The sequence below is a fragment of the Canis lupus genome, chromosome 13, assembly GCF_048164855.1.
Source record: "Canis lupus baileyi chromosome 13, mCanLup2.hap1, whole genome shotgun sequence".
Lineage (NCBI taxonomy): Eukaryota > Metazoa > Chordata > Mammalia > Carnivora > Canidae > Canis > Canis lupus.
This window is the reverse complement of record NC_132850.1, coordinates 7,273,803-7,296,878: the sequence shown is the minus strand read 5'-3', so window position 1 is coordinate 7,296,878 and position 23,076 is coordinate 7,273,803. Positions and strand designations below refer to the sequence as shown.

The 23,076-nt window shown below is 51.6% G+C and overlaps 2 protein-coding genes across 14 annotated transcripts in view; both read left to right on the top strand.

Annotated features, from left to right (window-relative positions):
• The window catches only part of THRAP3 (thyroid hormone receptor associated protein 3), a 66,896-nt gene extending 57,932 nt beyond the window's left edge, over window positions 1–8,964 (top strand). For all 4 annotated transcript variants that reach the window (XM_072771924.1, XM_072771926.1, XM_072771925.1 and 1 more), the window contains 4 exons: window positions 1,858–2,045; window positions 4,746–4,941; window positions 5,391–5,534; window positions 7,374–8,964. In XM_072771924.1, coding sequence (XP_072628025.1) covers window positions 1,858–2,045; window positions 4,746–4,941; window positions 5,391–5,534; window positions 7,374–7,595 — 750 coding nt within the window. In that variant the 3' untranslated portion in view covers window positions 7,596–8,964. The remainder of the gene's footprint in view (window positions 1–1,857; window positions 2,046–4,745; window positions 4,942–5,390; window positions 5,535–7,373) is intronic.
• Window positions 8,965–9,550: 586 nt separating this feature from the next.
• Window positions 9,551–22,824, top strand: SH3D21 (SH3 domain containing 21). Of its 10 annotated transcripts, XM_072771934.1 has the most exons (17): window positions 9,605–10,069; window positions 10,203–10,279; window positions 10,462–10,525; window positions 10,733–10,851; window positions 11,084–11,174; window positions 11,321–11,376; window positions 11,484–11,529; window positions 11,685–11,785; window positions 11,888–11,974; window positions 12,091–12,133; window positions 12,242–12,307; window positions 20,953–21,109; window positions 21,213–21,265; window positions 21,397–21,491; window positions 21,594–22,450; window positions 22,524–22,587; window positions 22,667–22,823. In XM_072771934.1, exons 1-17 carry the CDS (start codon window positions 10,066–10,068, stop codon window positions 22,736–22,738), a joined length of 2,052 nt encoding a protein of 683 aa, XP_072628035.1. In that variant the 5' UTR covers window positions 9,605–10,065; the 3' UTR covers window positions 22,739–22,823. The 10 variants fall into 10 exon arrangements, with proteins under 10 accessions (XP_072628031.1, XP_072628030.1, XP_072628033.1 ...); XM_072771930.1 differs by lacking the exon at window positions 10,462–10,525 and having other exon boundaries at window positions 9,551–9,730; window positions 10,203–10,360; window positions 21,594–22,420; window positions 22,667–22,824; XM_072771929.1 differs by lacking the exon at window positions 11,084–11,174 and having other exon boundaries at window positions 9,553–9,730; window positions 10,203–10,360; window positions 22,667–22,824.
• The last annotated feature ends 252 nt before the right edge of the window (window positions 22,825–23,076 follow it).

Below are 23,076 nucleotides of genomic sequence, written 5' to 3'. Positions count from 1 at the left end.
AATGTGTTTGTTTAAATTACTCTCTACTTAAGTTTGTGTTTTTCTTTTAAGGATGGGCATAATTCTAAAAATGAACTACAAAGGGTTAATTTTTATTAAATGTATCAACAACCTTTGTGAAGTGGTTAGAATATGGTAAATGACCCCAAAGTCTATTGAGGTGAGCTTGAGAAAAAAAAGAGAGGAGTTTTGGAACAAGTGCCCATGATGAGAGAAGAAACTTTTTGTGATATTTTTCTGCTTGTAAGTATTATCAAATCAACTATATTACATGCACTATTTCCAACCATGATTTCAAAAAGACATGCATGTCAGAGGAGAGTGAAATATTCATATCTTAACATGGTAGACTGTTTTAAACAGCTAGTCCAGTTTTTTTTTCTAACATTGTACCATATTTATCATCTGTCAGTTACTGTTACTTTAAAGCTAAACATTATTTTGATAGCCCAGCTACATTTGCAGTGATGTGCACGCAAAACATAGTTATTAAGAGGTTACAGCTTGTATGCAATCTTTTACTATGAAATAATAGATTTGGTTGTTTTTTTTAAGTCTCTTAGTATTTATTGACTTTCATTTACATATGCAGTTGAAACTTAAAATTAAAGATGGCTCTTGCAGTGCTGCTAAAACCTTTTCTAAAGAAACTCTTCAGGTCTTCAAACGAATTTGTCTCGATAGTTGAATGTGATGAGAGGCCCTCTGCACAGTCTCTCTTCTCTCCCGTCCCCCTTTTCTTTTTCTCCACGTGCCCACCAGGTTGGCACTGACCCTGTGAAATGCAAGGCTTTGAGACAGCAGAAAAGCGCTTACCCTCTGAGCCTCCTGGGCCCTCCTGGGAGTAGGCACTCCATAGAGGTGCTGTGGGTGCACGGCCTCAAAGCAGCACCTGCCCCTTTTCTGGGTCTTTGGAGGGTACAGAGTCCTCATTCCTTCTCAAAAATGAACACGATAAAATTAAACTTTATTTCATCAAAAAGCTTAGTAGTTTGTGTGAGATGTTAATATGGAGTGAACTGCCCATTCCTTCCTCTTTTAGGGAGGTTTTACTTCTTCTGAGGCAAGTCCTCGTGCTTAATGTCCCTGAATCCACCTGGCCTTCTGAGCTCTGAGTGTCCCTAGGGCTGTGGAAAGCACTCGCTCTGGTTTGGGGCACACAGTGCTGCTGTTGCTGTATCCGCAATGCACAGCCCTGGGGGGTTTGACTTACTAAGGAAGTCAGCAAAAAGAGAGTTTGCTTTCCCTTTTTTGCTGGTGTTTTTTTCCTTTTTAAGACAAATGTCAACCTGGATTGCCACTTGTGAATTCTCCCTTGTGATTTTTGAGATTCCCTGTTTTCTAAACCAATTTCTCAACATAACTAAGTATTTTGGAAGGTTGCCAAAGAGTCCCACAGTCTGTTGCAGAGCTAATTCCAAGGAGAGGATAAACCCATGGTGGTTGCCACAGTGTAGGTAGGGAAGGATGACACGACACCAACATTTCCACTTTTGGTGGTGACTAGGCCTGAGTCAGCCTAACCAGCCACCTTCTAAAGCTGATTTTGGCCTACTCAGCGTGTAGGCTAGCCAGTGTTATCACTGGGCCACAGAGGAAACCAGGCAAGATCAGTGTCTTAGCATTTTCAGAAGGCAGTCATCATCATTTTAGAGAACTGGTTTGGATTCTGTGAGGGACCTTCAGGAAGGGACATCTATGGGATATCTTGTATCCCTCCCAAGCTTGGGTGAGGTGTTTCACACTTGTAGTGCTTCCTTTGCACCGCTCCATTGGAGTAGAAACCACAACTTGTAGGGTGGTTGAATTGGCAGTCCTGAATCCCAAAAACCTTAATTTTGACGTCTCTTTTGGCAGGCTGAGGGAAAATACAAAGATGATCCTGTTGATCTCCGCCTTGATATTGAACGTCGTAAAAAACATAAGGAGAGAGATCTTAAACGAGGTAAATCAAGAGAATCAGTGGATTCCCGAGACTCAAGCCACTCAAGGGAAAGATCAGCTGAGAAAACAGAGAAAACTCACAAAGGATCAAAGAAGCAGAAGTACGTAAGCCCCTGTTACTTCATTCAGACTCCTCCTGAGTGAGTTCTCTTGTCTGCTCCTTCTGGGCTGTGTAGCAGACCACCCAGGCCAGAGAAGTTCAGGGTTAGGGATGATAGCAGTGTCTTCTTTTATACCATGTACCTGTCAAGTAAGGTTCCTGCTTGAAAACAGAACTTCTGCATCAAAGTAAGCCCCCTAGGAGATGGGTATTTATTTATTTATTTATTTATTTATTTTTTAATGATAGTCACACACAGAGAGAGGCAGAGACACAGGCAGAGGGAGAAGCAGGCTCCATGCACCGGGAGCCCGACGTGGGATTCGATCCCGGGTCTCCAGGATTGTGCCCTGGGCCAAAGGCAGGCGCCAAACCACTGCGCCACCCAGGGATCCCGGAGATGGGCATTTAATTTGGCTATAGGGACAGAGTGGAAAAACACTTGGGCATTTCTTTTGGGTTGTGTTAGACATTTTCTTTGATAGGTTCTTTTTCATCACAAATCTTCACGGGGAGATTGTTTTAGAAGTGGCTCGATGCTGTTGGCTAGTTAATAACATTGTTCTGTCAAAGAAATAGGATGAAACTAAATAGGAAGATTGGTCATCTTTTAAGAACTAGTTTCACAGACACTTCCAAGTGAGGTGTTCCAAATATTTTTTAAACAAAGGTAGCATTGTCGAAGTTCATAGGGCAGCATTCATGCCAAGGTCTTGTCATTTCTGTTTATATCTGTGAACATGCCATGACTTTTCAGTCATGTCTCATTAAACGTGGAAGAGTTGAAGCCCTACACTTTGAGTAGTGTGAAGCAGCACCACTTTTGCTGTTTGTGAACTTCGGTCGGAAACCACTTTCGTGCCCATTTCCTGATAACAATCCTTTGAGATAAGTTGGACACTTGGTGTGGTACCCATTTTGCCCATTGGAAAGATAAGCTCATGATGATTTCTCGAAGATGACACAATTCTCAGCTGACATAAAACACAGATGTTCTGTTCCACTTTGTCTCCCTGTCTGTGTTGTTCCTTGTACCTTGGGAGCCCTGGCAGCTTTCAGGGCTGTCTGTTGATAAGGAACCTGATAATGGTCAACAGGGAGCGGAAGTGGTGGTACAGTAGTCCTAAGCGCTGCTTTTGGTGGAAAAGAAGCAGAACCCCACAAACATCTCCGGGTCGGGTCTGGATTATTGATCCTTATTCCTTTCCCTGAAACACTTGCCTCTGCCTCTGACTTGCTGTGTAACCTTGAAACCTTAGTATTCTCTGATTGGGGCAAGAAGAAAGATGATAGTTCTCATCATGGGTCATACCTCAGTTTACAAGAACTGTTTCTCATATGACTGAAGAATAATTCAACCAAGGTCACACAAGTAATAAAAGGTGGTGCTGGGACTCAAATCTAGGGCCATTTGGAGTCTTTTTTCCCCCTTTCTTTTAAGATTTTATTTATTTGAGAGCAAGAGCATAAGCTGCGGGGAGGGGCAGAGGAAGAGGGAGAAGCAGACTCCTTGTTGAGCAAGGACCCCAACTCGGGGCTCAATCCCAGGACCCAGGGACCCCGGGATCATGACCTGAGCTGAAGGCAGACGCTTCATGAACGGAGCCACCCAGGCAACCGTGGAATCTTCTTTATTAAAACCTCTTAAAATAGCACTGATTTATAGGGGTCAGGAATTCCACATCTGAGTTATAAAAATCCTATGACAATAACTTTGAATTCCCCAGTTTGTGAGAAAATGCTAGAAAAAACCACTAGGGTTTCAGTATTTAAGTTCTTGAGTTTCTCAAATGCCGGGGAGTGTGGTGGGAGAGAGGGCTGGCAGGATGCTTTGCATGATGGAGGAGGACGGTGAGAGAGAGAGAGGTTCCTGGCACTTGGCCAGCTTCTCCCTGTACGTCGTCCTCTACTGCTGGGAGCTTGGCCTTCCTGCCACCTTACAGGCCGCCAGTAACCTCCATTAGCACATGGCAGGGCTGGCACCGACTCTAGTACATAGACAGTGACTCATTGTAATAAGCTCATTTGCCCTAGTCTGTAATTTCTCTCCGATGAAGGGAAGGGAGGGAAATCTCTCTGGGAAGAGTTTGGCCAGACCCGGTTTGAGCTCAGTGAGAGATGGTATGTGGAGTCGTGGTACAATTAGAGCAAGGTCTGAACCCGGGCTCTCTCTGCTCTGCTCAGCTCTTATAAATACTGGATAACCGTAGTTGCCGTTTACTGCCGGCCTGCTGTGCCACTGTCCTGTGTCGGAGCATGTCGTTGCTTCAGTCCTAAGGACAGGCCATCAGGCAGATAGTGTTCTGTCTATGAGAACTAAAGTAACAAAGCACAAAACAAGTGGCAGTACAAGTGGTTCCAGATACATCGTGGCTCCTGATGCAGTGTTAGCGTCCTTCTGCCTTTCTGGTTCATGCGTGTGTATTCTACGGGGCCGGGTTGTGTTCCTCTTGCTGTGCATGTCCCATGTTCACCGGCTGACACACAGATGCATCACGGGACGTGACTCAGGATTGAGAGGGTGGGTACCCTGGGTGGGTGAGTTGGGGGTTAGTTTGGAGATTGCTCGTCCTCAGTGTCCTCATCACAGATGTGCTCCGGACTGTCCTGTGCGGCTTACCAGCGAGGCCCCGACCCCGACCCCGACCCCAGGCTGTCCCCTAGCACCGAGTGATTCCAATCCCTGGCTCTTCTCTTATAGGAAGCACCGGAGGGCACGAGACCGGTCCAGATCATCCTCCTCTTCCTCCCAGTCGTCCCACTCCTACAAAGCGGAAGAGTACACTGAAGAGACGGAGGAGAGGGAAGAGAGCAGCACAGGCTTTGACAAGTCAAGACTAGGGACCAAGGACTTCGTGGGTCCAAATGAAAGAGGCGGCAGGGCTCGAGGGACCTTTGTAAGATCCTGCCTCTCCCTTCTCTCAGCCTCTGCTCCTCCCCACTCTAGTTCTGTGTCTGTCAGATGACTAGTTTTGTTCCCCCTGTGACAAGGAATCCACGCTGTAGATCCCAGAATCTGGTGCCCCCTCTTCCCCAAACTTTCTGTTGGTAGTTATTTTTCTGTTCGTAATGACTTAACCTAGAAAGCCTGTTTGGAGGCTTTTGGCCTCCAGATTTCCCCACTTACCTGACCGTTGCTACCTCTGTGGCGAGGGCCTTGTGCCATCTCGTCCTCTGTCTGGGCTACAGACTTGAGCCGATAGGGAATGGCTAGAAGCCAGTCGACTAGTAGATCGACTAGAGGACCACTGTTCTGTGCCAGAAAAGTATTTGAACAGAAGGCAGGAGGTGGTTTTTGTCCATTCCTGACACAGTCCTTTCTTCTTTTCCCCACTTCTTGCCACAGCAATTTCGAGCCAGAGGGAGAGGCTGGGGCAGAGGCACCTACTCTGGTAACAACAACAACAACAGCAACAACGATTTTCAAAAGAGAAACCGGGAGGAGGAGTGGGACCCTGAGTACACACCCAAGAGCAAGAAGTATTACCTGGTATGTGTCTGGGATAAGCAGGAGGGGGGCCAGAGGGCCTCAGGCGCACACCGTGGCTTGATCCCGAGGCCCTTTACTAGGTCTGTCCAGAGCCGTGATGAAATGCGTGTGCAGGTGTATTGCACTGGGGGTGTGTACTTGTGGGACAGTACAGTGCTGGCAAGAGGAACGTTCTCCTGGCAGGTGGTAGCCGGGCCTTGTCTGAGACGTGTATGGATTCCAGGACACAAGAAGGGTTGCTCTGGCATTTTGAGCCTGTGAGCTTGTCTCATTGCTAATCTGCCCTCGGCCTCCCTCCAACCTTTATCCAGGGATGGAGTCAGAACCCTCCCCCATGTCCCCAGTTTACTCTGTCACTCCCTAGTGCCAGAGTGACAAAATAAGACCGCTCTGGATCTGTTCGAGGGAGGGAATTTATCTCCAGAATAGAAGTCACCAAGGCTTCTCTTACCTGAGCTGCTGATCACTCCAGGTAGCAGGCACTTCCTGCCCCCCCCCGCCCCATGTTGGGGCTCCTCTAGGCTCGGCTGACCTTGCCAGTGAGGAAGTCCTCTGCCTTACTGTATCAACAAGCAGGCTCAGGTCCAAGCAGATGGGACTCTGAGTGTTGTAACCAAGGTAAACTTGCAGCTGAGCCTTCCTCACCCACAAGAAGGGCTGGTGTGGGTCTGTGTTGTCAGTTGCACAGCTGGGAAACCGGTTTTGTAGACGACGGCACGGCCACCTTCACTTTTCTGGGGCGGCTGGAGCTGCTCTGAGACTCTGAGAGGACCCTTGGCCCTGTCTCTGGGGAACAGTTGGTGGGGCGCAGGGTAGGTGCCAGAGTGGCACTGCCACAGGGGGAGACATTAACGGCCGTGCTGCTCCTCCTGGTCCCCGTCTGCCACCCGAAGGAGCGTTGGCGGCCTCCTGCCATTTAGGCTGTTGAGCAGCGGTCCTAGTAGGAAGCGGCTGGCCCTCTAGCTGAGTTGGTCCCTGCAGCCTGAGGGTATACTTGGGTTGGTCTAGAGTTTTTGACGGGCTGACATGGTAACAGCAACTCCTAGTTTTTAAAGTGCTTTCTCATGACTCTCATTCTCTCGTCTCTCTGATGTGCCCATCGGAGCAGGATTGAGGTGCAGGCTGGGTATTTTTCCACTTTGCCACCCTACCTCTTTGCATGAAATTGCAGAGGGGAGAGCGGAGATGGGCGGCTAGCTTCTGGTCCTACCTTTGCCACTCCTGGGTCTGAGGCCGTGACCTGGTTATTTGCCCTTGGTCTCACTGCCAGTTGTTGGCCGCGGGGATGTGAAATGACGTGGAGTCACCCGAAGTTCCTTTGCAGAGTGGAGGGTGACGATGATAGGGTGGTAGATACGAGGATTACCGGAGAGAGTGCAGGTGACGGCCTGTCAGCGCTCGGCGGTTTTACCATGGTTGTAATGCCCACGCTACTGCCTTAGGATTCTTTTTTTTTTTTTTTTAATTTATTTGTGATAGTCACAACACACAGAGAGGGAGGCAGAGACACAGGCAGAGGGAGAAGCAGGCTCCATGCACCGGGAGCCCGACTTGGGATTCGATCCCGGGTCTCCAGGATCGCGCCCTGGGCCAAAGGCAGGCGCCAAACCGCTGCGCCACCCAGGGATCCCCTGCCTTAGGATTCTTAAGGCCTCAGTGGAATATTCTCTTGGATCTGAATCAGTAGCATTTTTGGAGTAGGGACCCGGGAGGACAGAAAAGGAGCAAAAGGTGGGGTGGGGAGCATAGGTGGGTTTGAGAAAGTCCCATTTAGAGGAGAGGAGGGTTCTGGTTATGCCTGTTCACTCGGGGACTGATGGCAGTTTTCTTTTCTCTCAGCATGATGACCGCGAAGGTGAAGGCAGCGAGAAGTGGGTGAGCCGGGGCCGGGGCCGAGGAGCCTTCCCCCGGGGTCGCGGCCGGTTCATGTTCCGGAAGTCCAGCACCAGCCCCAAATGGGCCCACGACAAGTTTAGTGGGGAGGAAGGGGAGATTGAAGACGACGAGAGTGGGACAGAGAACCGAGAAGAGAAGGACAATTTACAGCCCGCAACTGAGTAGGGGCCACTCTGATGGGAGCCCCTGCCCAGGGGAAAGAGGGCGCTGGGAAGATGGCTGGTGAGGAGCAAGACAGAGGAGCCTCAAGATTGCAAAAATCCCACCCCTACCCCCACCAGCCAGCCGCGCAGAATCCTACTCCAGCCGAAAGCATCCCTGGCGCTGCGTCCCACTGGACAGAGGCGGCCGGCTGAGGAGCCTGGGGTCAGGCCCAGCTCTTGAGCAGAACACATTGGGCTTTAGCTGTGTTTCTCATTTGTTGTTGGTGTGTGGGGTGGGGGCTGGGGTAGGGAGGGGAGAGCGATACTTGGATTTTGGTTTGTTCCCTATTAGAAACCACAGTTTTGTTTTTATTTTCATTTGGAGCTAAGAGGACTAATTTGATAATTTTCGATCTCTTCTCCCTTATCCAGATTTTAAAAGCCCTTCTTCTTCTTCCCTCCCCCCCCCCTTTTTTTTCGTAGGCATATGTAGTAATAATAGAAAGATTTAATTTGGGCAACTTTGATTCTTCAAAGAGAAAACAAAGCATGTGAATAAACATTGAAGTGTTCACCTCAGTTTGGGACCAAACTGCTTGGATCTTTGTAAAAATCGGTTTTGTATGTCGAGGAGGAGTTCAAGGCCTTTCTGACCACCTTGTGTTCCCCTTTTCTGCGCAGCCATGTATCCCATGGTGTGCTGCTAACCACACCCCACGTGCCCCCCCACCCCAATATTTTCTGAGTTCTTCTGGGCTGGGCATCCCATTATCCACCAGCAGCTCCAGTATCCCAAACTTTATAGTCCTGCTGATCCTCTCAGCAACAGGGGTGGAAACTGGACGGCAGTTTCTGGTCTGTTTTCTAAGAAACTTCTGAATTCTATTATCTTTACAAATATAAGATGAGAAAATAATTTTTTCAATATTTTTTATTAATCTTTTTATAAAATGAAAAGAAACTCCTATGATCGATTAAGGAAGGTGGTTATGGCTGGGTGGTTTGTGGGGGTTTGTTTTTTCTTTTCCTTTTTTTTTTTTTTTTTTTTTATTAACCATAAGCTTTAAGTTGAAACATTCTTGGATGTTTGGGGGGAAAACATCCTCTTAAAATGGGTCCTTGTGCTTGCCTTCTGGGGAGGCGGTCCTGAGCAGGTGAATCATATGGCATTTATGCATATGTTATATGCGGACTGCACCCACCTCTGCCCCCCCCCCCAACCTTTGCCTCTTGGGTTGTTGTGCTTCTTTCCCCTTACTTTGCTACATTTCTATAGTTAAGTTGGTTTTACTTGAATGATTCATGTTTAGGGGAAAAAAATGAAAACACCTTTAAAATTTGTTTCAACTCCTCCTGCAAATAAAAAAATAAATGAAGAAGGCAGATGTAAATGGACTCTGGTCATTGTCACCCTTAGCATGTGTGTGTGTTGGGGGGGTGGGGTATTGGCATCTACTGGAGCAGCTTCAGGAAACCTGAAAGACAAAATGTCTCCGAGAGCTGTTGCTTAGTCCTGTCCTCATCGATGCCACACGCAGTTCTGGGAGGAGACTGAGCCACCCCAGTGATTTCGCTTCATCCTGTATCTTTGGACGCCCCGAGAGAACCAGATCCTTTCACTGTTGGGTTATGGGCAAGGACTTTGGCTTCCAGGGTGGTGAGGCGCAGGGGTCAAGGGTCGTGGATCACAGGCTCTGCTCTGCTCTGCCTTCTGTGTTCACCACTGGGCAAAAAGAGATGACCAGAAAGCCCAGCCAGGATGGGACTGGCCTGGATGGGCCCTAAACTTCAGGCCTTGCCAGCTCTGCCCTTGGCTGTGAGCAGGAGCCTTGAAAGGTCCTAAAGTTACTTTCTCTTGCCCTTTCCCGAGGGTACTGTGGATGTATTATGAAATCACACACGGAGGCAGAGGTCTTTACACTCCTGATGACCTGGGGGTGGGGTTCTAGGGAGAACGTGCTTTCCAGGGGGAGCAGAGATTTGGACTCTGAGTAATCGCTTTGAGCGCCCAAGAGCGGCCGCCCCTCCACCCAGGGCCTGCCTCAGAGCAGCTGCTGCCTGCTAGGGGCCCCGCCCAGGTATGTGCCTCTCCCACTTCTTCCCCTGCAGCTCGAAGCTTGCCAGTCAGGAGACAGACCAAGAAAGACTGTGCCAAAGGTGGGTGGGAGCCTTAGGGCCTAGGGCCGCGAGAGGGAGGAGAGGCGGCCAGACTGGAATTTAAGTGACTAGGCCAGGAGGAGCGCGTGGGGGAGCTGGGCCCCGGCACTGGCCTGAGACCCTGGGATCTTCCTCCCGGGGCTGGGGGCCGGACCTGCTGGGCCGGGCCACCCCTCCCACACCCACTCCAGCACCTGGGGCCGACCTATCGGCTGGCGTCTCCGCCTCCTCCGCTTCTGGGCCTCGCAGCTCGTCCCAGCCCACCCGGGCCAGTGCTCGGCCGCCCGCCGGACAGCGCCGAGCTCCCAGCCCGGCCCCGGAGGAGGCCCGGAGCTATGGGTATGTGCGGAGGGCCCGGCGTGGCGGGAAGGGCAACCGGGCCTGCGCCCCCCCCGCCCGCCCGCCCGTCCTCTACGCGGAGCCCGGGACTCGCGCCTAGGCCGGGGTGCCCAGACCCGCCCTCCGCCCGCAGACGTGCTGGTGCTGGCCGGATACCGCGCGCAGGAGGAGGGCGAGCTGAGCGTGGCGCCCGGGGACGTGGTGCGGCAGGTGTGCGAGGGGCCCGCGCGGGGCTGGCTGCGCGGACAGCTGGGGGGTCGCTGGGGTCTCTTCCCCGAGCGCTCGGTGCAGGTGAGGCCGGGCCCCCAGGTCGCGGGGGGGAGGGTGTCTGCGCGCCCCCAGGAGCTGAGAGCCGGCCCGCCCGGGTCGCCGCCGCCTGCGCTCATTTGCAGGAGATCCCGGAGTCTCTGCGCGGCGCGGGAGGGGCGCCGAGCCCGCGCTGTGCGCGCCGCCGAGGTGAGCGCGGGGCCGGCCGGGCGGGGAGGGGGGCTGCGGAGCATGCGCGGCTCTGGGCGGGGCGGGGGCGGGGCGGGGGGGGCGGGACCGCGGCGGCCCCGCGGCCTCTGATTGGCTCTCGGGTACAATGCTCCGCCTCGGGGGCGGGGCCTGTCCCGCCCCGCCCCTCGCCCAGCTCGGCGACCCCTCTCTCCCGTCCAAGCGCAGGTCGCCCCGCCAAGCCTCGGGGCCCCCAACGATGGTGCAAGGTGAGCTTCAGCTACAGCCCGGAGCAGGCGGACGAGCTGCAGCTGCAAGCTGGGGAGATTGTGGAAGTGATAAAGGAGGTGAGGGGACAAAGTGATGAATGAGGCTTGGGGCAGAGATGCTGGAGCCCGTCCCCGCTTGAGGGGTGTGCGGAGAGAGGGGCGTTGGCGCTGGTGGGGGGCGCAGGGATGGGAAGTTGAGGGGGCAAAGGGGAGGGGGGCCATCGGGCCGAAGCGGGGCAGAAGCGGGGGAAGGCTTCCCGAGAGACCCTTGGGGCAGAACCAGATGGCCCTGCGTCCTCCTCCTCCCCAGATTGAGGACGGCTGGTGGCTGGGGAAGAAGAACGGGCAGCTGGGAGCCTTCCCATCCAACTTTGTGGAGTTGCTGGACAGTGGGCCCCCAAGTGAGACCTGCACCCTGTGACCCCGGGAACCCCTGTGACCTTCCCGGTGGCCTGAGCCTGCGATCCACTCATCCCGACCCCGCGACCCCGTTGACCTCTCCCGTGATCTAAACTGAACTAGCCCGCCCCCCTAACCTCCCCACCAGGCCTCGGGAGCCCGGACATGCCTGCAGTCAGCCCTGGACCCCAGCGGCCGCCCAAGGTAAACTGGGAAGGGGGGGCACGGGCCTGGTAGGTTCCCGTTGAAAGGCGGGTAGAGGCTCAGCTTGTTCCTCTGCCCCCCCCCCCCCCCCCCCCCGTCCCCACCAGCTGAGCAGTCTGACCTATGACAGCCCTCCAGACTACCTGCGGACAGGTGAGCACCCCGCTGGAGGGTTCCTCGGAACCCCCTCCTGTGCGCCTAGCCCACTGGGGGCAGGGGGACACCCCACTGAGCGAATGGGGGAGGGGGTCCCCAACTGGCCTGGGGAGAGAGAGGCCTTGGCTTCAGCGGACCCACCGGCCCTGCAGTCTCCCGCCCTGAGATCTACAGAGTCCTGTTTGACTACCAGCCTGAGGCCCCGGATGAGTTGGCGCTGCGGAGGGGGGACGAGGTGAAAGTCCTGAGGAAGGTACAAGGCCCGGGGCAGGGAGGTGGCTGGGGGGGGGGGGGTGCCTGGGCCGCAGGAGCACTGGCATCTGGCCCACCTCCCTGTGCTGTCTTGCTCCCCCAGACCACAGAGGACAAGGGCTGGTGGGAAGGAGAGTCTCATGGCCGAAGAGGCGTCTTCCCAGACAACTTTGTGCTCCCCCCGCCCCCAGTGAGTATGGAGCTGGGGGCGGTGGTGCTCAGTGGGCAGGGAGGCCGCCCCCCGGTGACGTGGGCCTGGAGACGGGGGACCCCAGCTTCAGATTCTGATCACTTTCTTCTTCACAGATCAAGAAGCTGACCCCACGGAAAGTGGCGTCTCGGGCATCAGGTGGGTGCCCGGGGAGCCTGGGATGCGGGCGGGCGTGGGTGGGGGCCTGGGGGATGGCATCTTGCTCTCTGGGTCGCCGCCACTTTAGTTGCCCATAAACGCCCACAGCTCCCCAGTGGTGCAGGACGATAGGTCCCTCAGAGGGCACCTCTGCGAGCGTTAAGGACCCGGTAGGTACGTGTGGGTCTCGGGTCAGTTCATGCGTGTTCCTATTGCTTTGTGTGGCTGAGAACGTGGCCATCCGCACGTTTAGACTTGTTTCATTTTCTCAGGAAGTTTGTGGATCACGGTGTCTGTCTTTGACGTGGTGCTGTGTGTTCACGGGGCATATAACCCTGTCGGTGAAAACTTTAATATGATTTTAAAAGATGAATGAAACTTCCAGGGGAATGTTTCATTCATCTTTTAAAATCGTATTTCACACATGCGAAAACTGTACATAAGTGCTTTGTAACTTATAATGGGGGGGCGCCTGAGTGGCTCAACGGTTGAGCGTCTGCCCTGAGCTCAGGGCGTGACCCCGGGGTCCTGGGTTCGAGTCCCCATCGGGCTCCCTGCATGGAGCCTGCTTCTCCCCCTGCCTGTGTCTCTGCCTCTCTCTGTGTGTCTCATGAATAAATAAATAAAATCCTTAAAACAAAACAGCTTAATAATGGACACGCGTGAACATTCATGACCTGTCACCAAACCCAAGAACTGCAGTATTGCTAATGGTTTACGTAATGATCCTTTTCTTTCCCATTCTGCTACCTACCCTCCCCCCCAAAAGGTAAAGGCTATTGGGAATTTTGTTTTTATGGTTCCCTTGAGTTGTTACATTCATTTACTTATGTGCCTAAATAATGTAGCAAATGATTTTTGCTTGTTTTTGAGCTTGATAAAAATGGTATCATGTTTATAGGCTTTTGGGACTTGCTGTTTCCAATCAACATTATATTTCTTTTTTTGAATTATATTTCTAAGATTAATCCATGTTGTATATAGATGTAAGCTCATTAGTTTTTCTCTGCTGCATGATATTCCTGGCAGGGAATTTACCACAGTTTATGTATGTATCTGGTCTTCTCCTGATGTTAGACATTTTCATCGTTCCTAGTTCTTGGTTTTTGTTTTGTTTTGTTTTGTTTTTTGGTTTTTGTTTTAAGAATTTATTTATTTATTCATGAGAGACAGAAAGAGAGAGGCAGCCCGATGTGGGATTTGATCCCGGGACTCCAGGATCACGCCCTGGGCCGAAGGCAGATGCCCAACCACTACCCAGGCGTCCCTGTTCCTGGTTTTTGTTACAAGAAATATGGCTGCCGTGAACATTCTTGTGTTCTGCTGTGCACGTCGAATCATTTCTCTATCCTAGGAGTAGCATTCTAGATTATAGGGTATGTGAATGTTCAACTTTTATGAGATCTAGTCAGTTTGGTCTTCAAAGTGATCATACACTTTAACATTCCACCATCAGTGTAGGAGATCCTATTATTCCAATCCTCTTCAATACTTGGTTTTATAGATTTTACTTTTTTGTGTTTAAGATTTTTTAAAAAATTGTATTCATGAGAGATACACAGACACAGGCAGAGGGAGGAGTAGGCTCCATGCAGGGAGCCCGATGTGGGACTCGATCTTAGGACCCCAGTGTCATGCCCTGAGCCCAGGGCAGACGCTCAACCGCTGAGCCACCCAGGCATCCCAGATTTTACTTTTTTTTATATGTGAATCCAGTAGGTACAAAGTAGGATCTCATTGTGGACTTCATTTGCATTTATGTGGTTGGTTATAATTAGTTTGAGTTCTTTATATATACTGAATACCAATCCTTTGGAGGTTATATGACTTACAAATGTTTTCTCTCATTGTGGCTTGTTGTCTTTTTGGTGTAATGGTGTTCTGTGATGAACAGGAATTCTTTTTTTTTTTAATTTTTTATTTAATTTGGATTTTATTTTTTTAAGATTTTCTATTTATTCATGAGAGAGAGAGAGAGAGAGAGAGAGAGAGAGGCAGAGACACAGGCAGAGGGAAGAGCAGGCTCCATGCAGGGAGCCCGATGTGGGACCTGATCCCGGGACTCCAGGGTCACGCCCTGAGCCCAAGGCAGACGCTTAACCGCTGAGCCACCCAGGGATCCCATGAACGGGAATTCTTAATTTTAATGTAGATGTGTCAGTCTTTCATGGTTAGCAGGCTTTTCCTTGTCTAAGAAATCCTTCCTGCTCCAAGTTCAGAAAAAGTCATATTTTCTTTAAAACTTTTAAAGTGCCTTTATCTTTGTGGCATTAATTTTTTTTTAACATTGATTAATTATTTGAGAGAGAGAGTATAAAAGAGCAAGCATGAGTGAGGGGCAGAGATGGAGGGAGAGGGAGAAGCAGGCTCCCCACTGAGCAGGGAGCCCAATGCAGGGCTCGATCCCAGGACCCTGAGATCATGACCTGCAGGCAGACACTTAACCGACTGAGCCACCCAGGAGCCCCTGTGGCATTGATTTTTAGTGAATGACCAATTATACCTTTTCTATAGGGGCAATGAATTGTTCCAACACCGTGTATTACTTTCTGCTTGTGAGTTTTACACAACTTTTTAAAGATTTTCTAAGATTTATTTCTAGATACCTCAGATTTTTGTGTCGTGTCTTTTCAAAAATAAGACAGAGGCACCTGGCTGGCTCTGTCGGTGGAACAGATGACTCTTGATCTTGGGGTTGTGAGTTTGATCCCCGTGCTGGGTGTAAAGAGTAAAACTAAAACCTTAAAAAAAATAACAATAGAAAAGTATGTATCCATTTGTTTATTTCAGGAATATAGAAGTGCATTGGTTTTTGTATATTGATTTTATAGCCACTCATGGTGCTAAATTCTATGTCTATTTATTTATTTATCTATATAGCTTTTTTAAGATTTATTTATTTTATTTATTTTTTTAAGGTTTATTTTTTCATTTATTTATGATAGACATAGAGAGAGAGAGAGGCAGAGACACAGGCAGAGGGAGAAGCAGGCTCCATGCAGGGAGCCTGAGGCAGGACTCGATCCTGGGACTCCAGGATCGCGTCCTGGGCCAAAGGCAGGTGCCAAACCGCTGTGCCACCCAGGGATCCCCGGGTTTATTTATTTTAGAAAGAGCATGAGCAGGAGGGGCAAAGGGAGAGGGACAGAGAATCTCAAGCAGACTCCATGCTGAGCGTGGAACCCAATGCAGGGCTCGATCTCACAACCTGAGCTGAAGCCAAGGGTCAGATGTTTAACCGACTGTATCACCCAGGCCCCTCTATCTGTAGATTCTTATTAAGTTTTCTACGAAGCCAGTCGTGTTATCTGTGACTTACAATAATTTTGCTGTATCTTTTCCACTTTATAACATTTTTTTATTTTATTTTTTCATTTTACTATAGTGGCTAGGGGCTCAACCCACTCTTGAATAGAAGTCGTGTTGAACATCATTACCATGTTCAGTGGAATGTTCCCAACTTGTCTCCTTTAACAGTGATACTTAGATCTTTTCTTAGATGCTTTTTTGTCAGGCTAAGAAAGGTTCTTTCTTTCTTTTTCTTCCTTCCTTTCTTTCTGATTTTATTTATTTATTTATTTATTTATTTATTTATTTATTTATTTATTATTTTTTATTTTTTTAATTTATTTATTTATGAGAGACACAGGCAGAGGGAGAAGTAGGCTCCCTGTGGGGAGCCCGATGCGGGACTTGATCCCAGGACCCCGGGGTCACGCCCTGAGCCGAAGGCAGATGCTCAGCTGCTGAGCCACCCGGGTGCCGCAGAAAGGTCCTTTCTATTTCTAGTTTATTTAGAATTTTTATTAAGAGTGTGTGCTGAGTTTTTTCAGATTGTTTATATGAATCTTTTGAAATTATTCTCTGGGTTTTCTCCTTTGATCTGTCAGTGTGATAAATGACATTTGTAGAACTTTCTAATATTAAGCCACCCCTGCATTTTTGGGATACATTCAAATTGGTCATGGTTTTATTATCTTTTTATGTGCTGTTGGAATATTTTCCCAGTTTTTCTTCAGATTTTTGCATTTATTTCTACTGTCCTCATCTGATTTTGAACATTATACTGGCCCTGTACATGAGTTACGAGGTATATATTTAGTTTTTAAATTATCTGGTAGATCTTATATAAGATGGAAATCATTGTGGGGGTGCCCGACTGGCTCAGTCCATAGAGTGTGTGACTCTGGATCTCAGAGTCATGAGTTTGAGCCCCATACTAGGGGCAGAGTTTACTTGGGGAAAAAATAAAGAAGATGGGAATCATCTTTCCTTGAGAGTTGATAAAACTTGCCTGTGAATCCATCTGGCCCTGTTTTTTTCCCTTACGGGAAGATTTTAAACTATTTAATTTCTTTAATAGTTATGAGAATGTTTGAAATTCTTTTTCTTCTTGTTTTGTTTGGCTTAAATCAAGAGAAGTGTAATCTCTCACAGTTCTAGAGGCTAGAAATCCAAAATCAAGTTGTTGGCATAGCCATGTTTTCTGTGAAGAGTCTAGGAGAAGCATCTTTCCTTGTCCTTTAGCTTCTCTCTCTCTCTCTCTCTCTTTTTTTTTCTTTTTTTAAGATTTTATTCATGAGAGACACAGAGAGGCAGAGACACAGGCAGAGGGAGAAGCAGGCTCCCTGCAGTGAGCCCCATGCAGGACTCGATCCCAGGACCCCAGGGTCATGCCCTGAGCTGAAGGCAAACCCCGTGAACCCCCCAGGTGCCCCTGTCCCTTAGCTTCTGGTAGTTCCTGGCAGTCCTCGGCTTAGGGACAGATCTACCGCTCTTCTCTGCCTGTCTTCACATTGTCTTCTGCACTGTGTGCCTCTGTCCATATTTTCCTTTTCTAGTAAGGTCACCGGGCATTGGTTTAGGGCCCTACTAGAGTGTGACCTCATCTTAACTTGATTCCATCCACAAAGACTCCTTTACAGCTGCTGTTCAAATGGCTTTACCCTGGAACTCGGAGGAGGAAATCTTGCACTTTGGGAGTCTTGCACAGACAGCCTTCTGTCTCCTGGTCCCTGGGTAATGATAGCTAGCCAAAAATCTGGCTAAAATTCTTGATCCCTGGGTGGCTCAGCGGTTTAGCGCCTGCCTTTGGTCCATGGTGTGATCCTGGAGACCCGGGATCGAGTCCCACGTCAGGCTCCCGGCATGGAGCCTGCTTCTCCCTCTGCCTGTGTCTCTGCCTCTCTCTCTCTCTCTCTCTCCCCCTCTCTCTGCATCTCATGAATAAATAAATAAAATCTTTTTAAAAAAAATAAACAAAATCTTAAAAAAAATTCTTGAATCCATTTTATCTTCGTATTTTATTTTATTTTATTTTTGCTTTATAGTTACTTTTATGTTTTTTATTTTTTAATTATTTGTTTTTTAAAGTAATCTCTATGCCCAGTGTCGGGCTCGAACTTAACAACCCAGAGATCAAGAGTCCCACGCTCCACTGACCGAGCCAGCCAGGCACCCCTAATGAATTCTATTTGTGATTATCCATTTCTTCAATGTTTTCTGATTATTTATGTAAAGTTATTCATAACATTCTCTCATAATCTGTGTCTGTACTTAGTCTATTTTTTATTTTTAGTAATTATTTGTCCTCTCTTTTTTCTTATTCAGTCTCATCAGAGTTAAAATATTCAAATACATATATATTATTTTTTTCTTTTTTAGAGAGAGGGAGGGAGGGAGAGAGAGAGAGAAGGGGCAGAGGGAGAGGGAGACAAAGAGTCCCCAGCAGGTGGCTCGCCCAGCATGGAGCTCCGTGCAAGGCTCAGTCTCATGACCCTGAGATCATGACCTGAGTTGAAATCAAGAATCAGTTAACCAACTGCGCCGTCCGGACACCCCTGAAAAAACAAAACCTTTCTATCTTACCTTCTGTTTTGAAGACTCATCCAATTTCTGGTATGTGTTGTGCTTCATTCCTTTTTGTTGCCCAATAATATTTCCATTGTGTGAACGAACCACGTGTTACTCATCTGTTTGCTGGTGGACACATTGGGTTGGTTTTACCTTTGGGGGCATAAACTCTCGTGTACAAGATTTTGTGCTGACGTGTGTCCATGTCTCTTGGGTGTGTGCGTGGGAAGGGGTTTCTGGGTGCCGGACAGCTCCGTTAGCGTGGGGAAGAGCCGTCGCACTGTTTTCCAAAGTGCTGGTCCCGTTTTCTCCTCCCACCAGCGATGCGTGATGGTTCTGCTTCCTCACATCCCCTCCAACATTTGTCACTTTTTTATTATAATTATCCTAGTCAGTGTGAAGCGGTAGCTCATCATGGTTCTGCTCCACTTTCTTGGACGCCTTAAATGTTGAGTGTCTTTTCGTATGTTTATTGACAATCTGTGTGTCTTCTTTTGGAGAAATGTCTATTTGGATTTTTTGCCTATTTTTTAAATTGGGTTATTTGACTTCGGACTATTGACTTGTAGAGTTTCTCGTATATCTTGGGAAAAGTCCCTCACGGGGCATATACTTTTGCAGATATTTTCTACCATCCCATCTGTTGTCTTTTCACTTTCTTGTCCTTTAAGGCCCCAGAGGTTTCCATCTCAAGGAGGTCCCATTTTTCTATTTTCTCTTCGGTTGCTTGTGCTTCTGGTGCCCTACCTATGAAACCAGGGCCAAGTCCAATGCTATAGCCCAGATCGAGTGACCTCCCTTCCACCGTGGCAGAGAAGCGCCAGTCTTTGCAGCCGGCCCCATGCTGCAGAGCGTCTGCGTGGACCAGGCTGGCAGGGCAGGGGCGGGTGCAGGCCTGGGAGACGATGCCATCAGCACTTCTCAGGTTACCTTCTGCCTTGGGTCAGCTTCCAGAGCACGGAAACGGTGGTTTTGTCCAGCTTTCTAGTTGCAGTGCCAGGTAAGGATTTGTCAACCACGTCGTCGAGCCATAGTCACAGCCCCTGTCACCATCCGCTCTTCTTAGCGCCGCTTTCAGGGTTTCGGCTCCTTGTCTCTGTGCTTTCAGCCTGCCACTTCTCTGGCTTTTGGCTGTGCTTTACCTGCTACTTAACCTGTATCACATTTGATTTCTTTCTAGAATGCTATTTTTCATCTGCAGTCATTCAGTTTTCTCCTCCGCCCGGATTTGCCTGTTGATTCCCGACGGGCCCTGTGTCGCAGGCTTCTGTCGCAGGCTCGGGCCCCGATGCCACCCCGGGGGAGCTCACGCCTCGTCCTCCAGAAAGGACTTGCTTCTGCTTCTGCCAGGAGCCAAAGGGCGCCGGCCAACAGACTCCACCGCAGGCTTCTAGAAGAAAGGGGTGTGCAGGGTGCAGGGCTCGCGCTGCTGCGCAGTTTCCACGCGTGGGGCCTGCGGGGGGCTAAGGGGGGTCGCCCCTCATCATGGGCCTCAGTAGTGCAGTGCTGTCCTCTCGCCGCCTCTCTGGCCTCCGTTCCTCCTTTCTGGTGGACCTCCTCCCGCCTCCGTGAGGTCCGGCAGGGCCTCGAAGTTGGGTCCCAAGGAGGATGTACTTGCTCCCCGACCGGGCACCTGATCGGCCAGAGCACAGGAAGCCAAGGTCAAAGTTCCCTTCACTGAGCCTTGACCATATGCCCCATAGTCCTCTGAGCACCTCACATGAGCAAAGTCACTCAGAACTCGCAGGAGCCCCAGCAGGTCTCACGGGTGAGATTCTGGGGCACAGGGAGGGGACGTCGTCGCATTGCTGCACGTGGGCAGCAGGACGTCGGAGCCTTGCATGGCTGCAGGACCGACCTGGCCTGCGGTGCAGATGCACCAGCAGGTGCATTGAGTGAACAGAGTGGCCCTTCGTGTGCCCACAAATACGAATGTCACCCAGTGTGACTGTTCGCTCTGATGTCACCTTCTCTGTGGCCTTCTGTGGCCCCATTTAAAGTGGACAGTCCCCTGCTTATTCTTCCTCGGCGACACCCACTATATATTCTGGTTTTGCCTATGTCCGCTTCCCAGTAGACCCTGAGCTCGCGGCGACTGCGGGGGGGACGTGCCTGCAGGGGGGGAGCTGCTGCCATGGTCCACATGGTCCCGGTGGAGATGCTGGTGCCTCGCTCCAGTGCTTAGTGGCAGAGGGGGTGACAGGTGGCGGAAATCAGGCCCCGTCTGAAGGTGGAGCAGTCAGGTTACTGCAGGTTTGGATGTGCAGCACGAGGGAATGAAGGGGGTCACAGATGACTCATTTTGTCATCTGAGCAAGTGGGTAAGTGGCTGAGGTGGGGAACGCTGGTAAAGAGGCGTTTTGGCGGGGGTGAGAGTGCAGGTTTGGGTATGTTCGATGTGTGAGGCCAGTTAGCTCCCCAGGTGGGAACAGAGGACAGAGATGAGCGTGTGGGAGTTGCTGGCGCACTGGTGCTAGTTAAACCCGTCACACGGGGTGAGATCTCTTAGGGAGTACGTGGGGTAGAGGAGGCCTAGAAGTTCTAGGGCAGGTGACTGGCTTGGGGAAGGTTACTGGCGTGGTCTAGGGAAAAGAGGAGGGTCTGAACCCCGGAGGCAGCCACGGGCACTGAGCAGGGGACAGGTCGTAGAAAAGTCTGGGCAGGGGCACCAGCTGGCTTAGTCCGGAGGGCATGCAACTCTAGATCTCAGGATTGTGAGTTTGAGACACACGTGGGGCACAGAGATTACTTTTGAGAAGAAAAAAAAAAGGAAAGAAAAAAGTATGGATAAAAAAATCCTGGCAGGATTTGAAGCCATGTCCCCTTCAAAGCCTTCCCTGACAACGGTGTCCTGCTAGGTGTCCCCTACTCGCTCCCACAGTTCCCTAGGCCCATGCGGCCCGAGGGCGTTCGGCTTCCCCAGAGTTCGGAAGAGGCAGAGTCAAATGTTCATCTCCTGTCCCCAGTCCCCTCTGCAAGGACAGGGCCAGCAACTGTTGGACGGATGGATGCCACACTCCCTTCTCCCCTCCCAGCTAAGGAACCAAAAAAGATGATGGCCAAATCAGCCCTCCCTACAGTCAGGAAGCTGGTGACAGCCCCCAGTGGACCCAGTAAAGCCAAGTAAGGAGCTGGGGGAGGGGATGAGGAGGGGGGAAGGAGGAAGGCACGAGGGAAGTGCTCCTCCCCGCCCCCCACCTCCTGGTCTGATGGGGGTATGTTCCAGGCCCTCTTGGACACCCGGCGGAGACAGTCAGAAGCGCCCCTCTCGAGACCTGGGTAGGTCTCCTTGCCTCCCTCCAGTGGGGCAAGGAATGGGGCACGGGGATAGGGTGGTTGTGCTGAAGGACAGAGGTGGGGAGAGACCCGGGGTCAGAGTAGCTTGGACCCCTGAGGTTCTGCTCTCATAGGCTCTGGGAGCAGCTTCCTCAGCGGGGGTCCGGGCCACCCTGGTAGAAAAGGATCGAAAACCCACGCTCCTCGGCAGCGCTCTGCAGCTAGTCAGGTAGGGGGCCCTGCCTGGTTCCTGGGGGGTATGGATGGTGTACAAGGGTGAAGGCCCCCAGGTACCCATCCCTCGGCTGAGACCTCGTCCCCAACACCACAGGAGGAAGAGCAGAACAGCCTAGCAAAGGCCTCTCCTGTGAATAAAACCTCCACTCCAGACAAGACCCCCAGCCCAGAGAAGACTCTATCTCCGGATAAGGCCTCCACTCCAGAGGAAGCCCTGACTCCGGAGAAGGCCCCCATCTCAGAGGGATCCCTGACTCTAGAGTTCAAGGTCCCAGCCCCAGAGAACCCCACCCCAGAAGAGGGCCTGACCCTGGGCAAGGCCCCCAGCCCAGACAGCGTCATTTCTGGGGAGGAGGCCCCTGTCCCTGAACTCCCACCGGAGGATGAAGTCCCTGGCCCAAAGACGGTCCCTCCTGGGGATGAGGCACCCACCCTAGGGAAGGTCTTGACCCCTGAGCAGGTGCTCTCTCAAGAGGCCTCCACCAGGGACATCACTCAGTTCCACTGCTTCTCTCTGGAGCAAGCCCTGCTGCCGTTCAAGTCTCTTGTGGCCAATGAAGCTCAGTCCCAAGGGGTCCACACGCCAGAGGAGCCCCATCTCCATCAGAGGGGCAGCTCCCCATTCCAGTCTGAGTCTGAGTGCAAGTCAGGGTCCGTGCCTGCCCTTGCGAAGGCGACAACCCCCCTGGAGAAGGCACCTGGGGAGCATGAGGGGACCCAGGAAGAGGCAGTACTCCCCAAAGAGGAGGTGTCCCCCAAAGAGGCAGCCCCTGCTCAAAAGAATCCTCAAGCTGTCAAGGCGACTCCAGACCCCCAAGAGGCTCCCGCCCTACTTTCCCTGTCTCCGCAAAATCTCACGGACAGCAAAAGTGACAGAGGCGACATAACGAGGCTCCAGGACGAGTTGGAGTCTTTGAGGAGGTCGCTGGAGCGGATGGGGGTGCAGCTGGAGTAAGTGGGGCGGGGCGGGGGGGGGGGGCCCGGGCTCGGCCTGCACAGCCCACCGCTTCCCCTCCGTCCGCAGGAGGAAGCTCGCCGACCTCTGGGAGGAGCTGAAGAGCGAGAAGGAGAAGCGCCTGTCGCTGGAGGTGGGTGGGGTGGTGCCCCCAGGGGCGGCGGGCTGGCCCCCCCCCCCCCCCGCCTGCCCTGACGCCCTCTCCCGACCAGGTGCGGATGCAGCGGGGGACTCAGGAGTCCCGGACGCGGGGCTCCATCCACGCGCAGACGCAGACGCACTGAGGGGGGGCCCGGGAGGGACTGCGGCGGGGCCTGGGGGCGAGTCGGGCTGCGGCCACCCACGTCCTGGCACACGACTCCGAGAAACGCAAGAAAGTAAACTGCGGTGTACGCGCCCGCCGCGCCTGCCTGGTCCGTGCGGGGGCGGGGCCGGGGCCGGGGCCAGAGGGGGCGGGGCCGGGAAATGGTCGGAGGAGGGGGCGGGGCCCAGGGGCCTGGAGGGAGGGCGGGGGCGGGGCCTCCGCATTCCTGGCGGTCTCTCCCGGGCACATCTGGCCGACATGTGGCTCCCATTACCGTTCCCAGGGCCCGCGCGCCGCTATTTTTACCCACCGGATGGC

Excerpts from the sequence above, each read along its gene's own strand:
- SH3D21 (XM_072771928.1), top strand. The coding sequence starts at position 9,654 with ATGTGCCTCTCCCACTTCTTCCCCTGCAGCTCGAAGCTTGCCAGTCAG. Across the intron at positions 9,731-10,202 it reads CAAGAAAGACTGTGCCAAAG|ACGTGCTGGTGCTGGCCGGA; the intron begins GTGGGTGGGAGC and ends CTCCGCCCGCAG. Across the intron at positions 11,175-11,320 it reads GCTGGACAGTGGGCCCCCAA|GCCTCGGGAGCCCGGACATG; the intron begins GTGAGACCTGCA and ends CCTCCCCACCAG.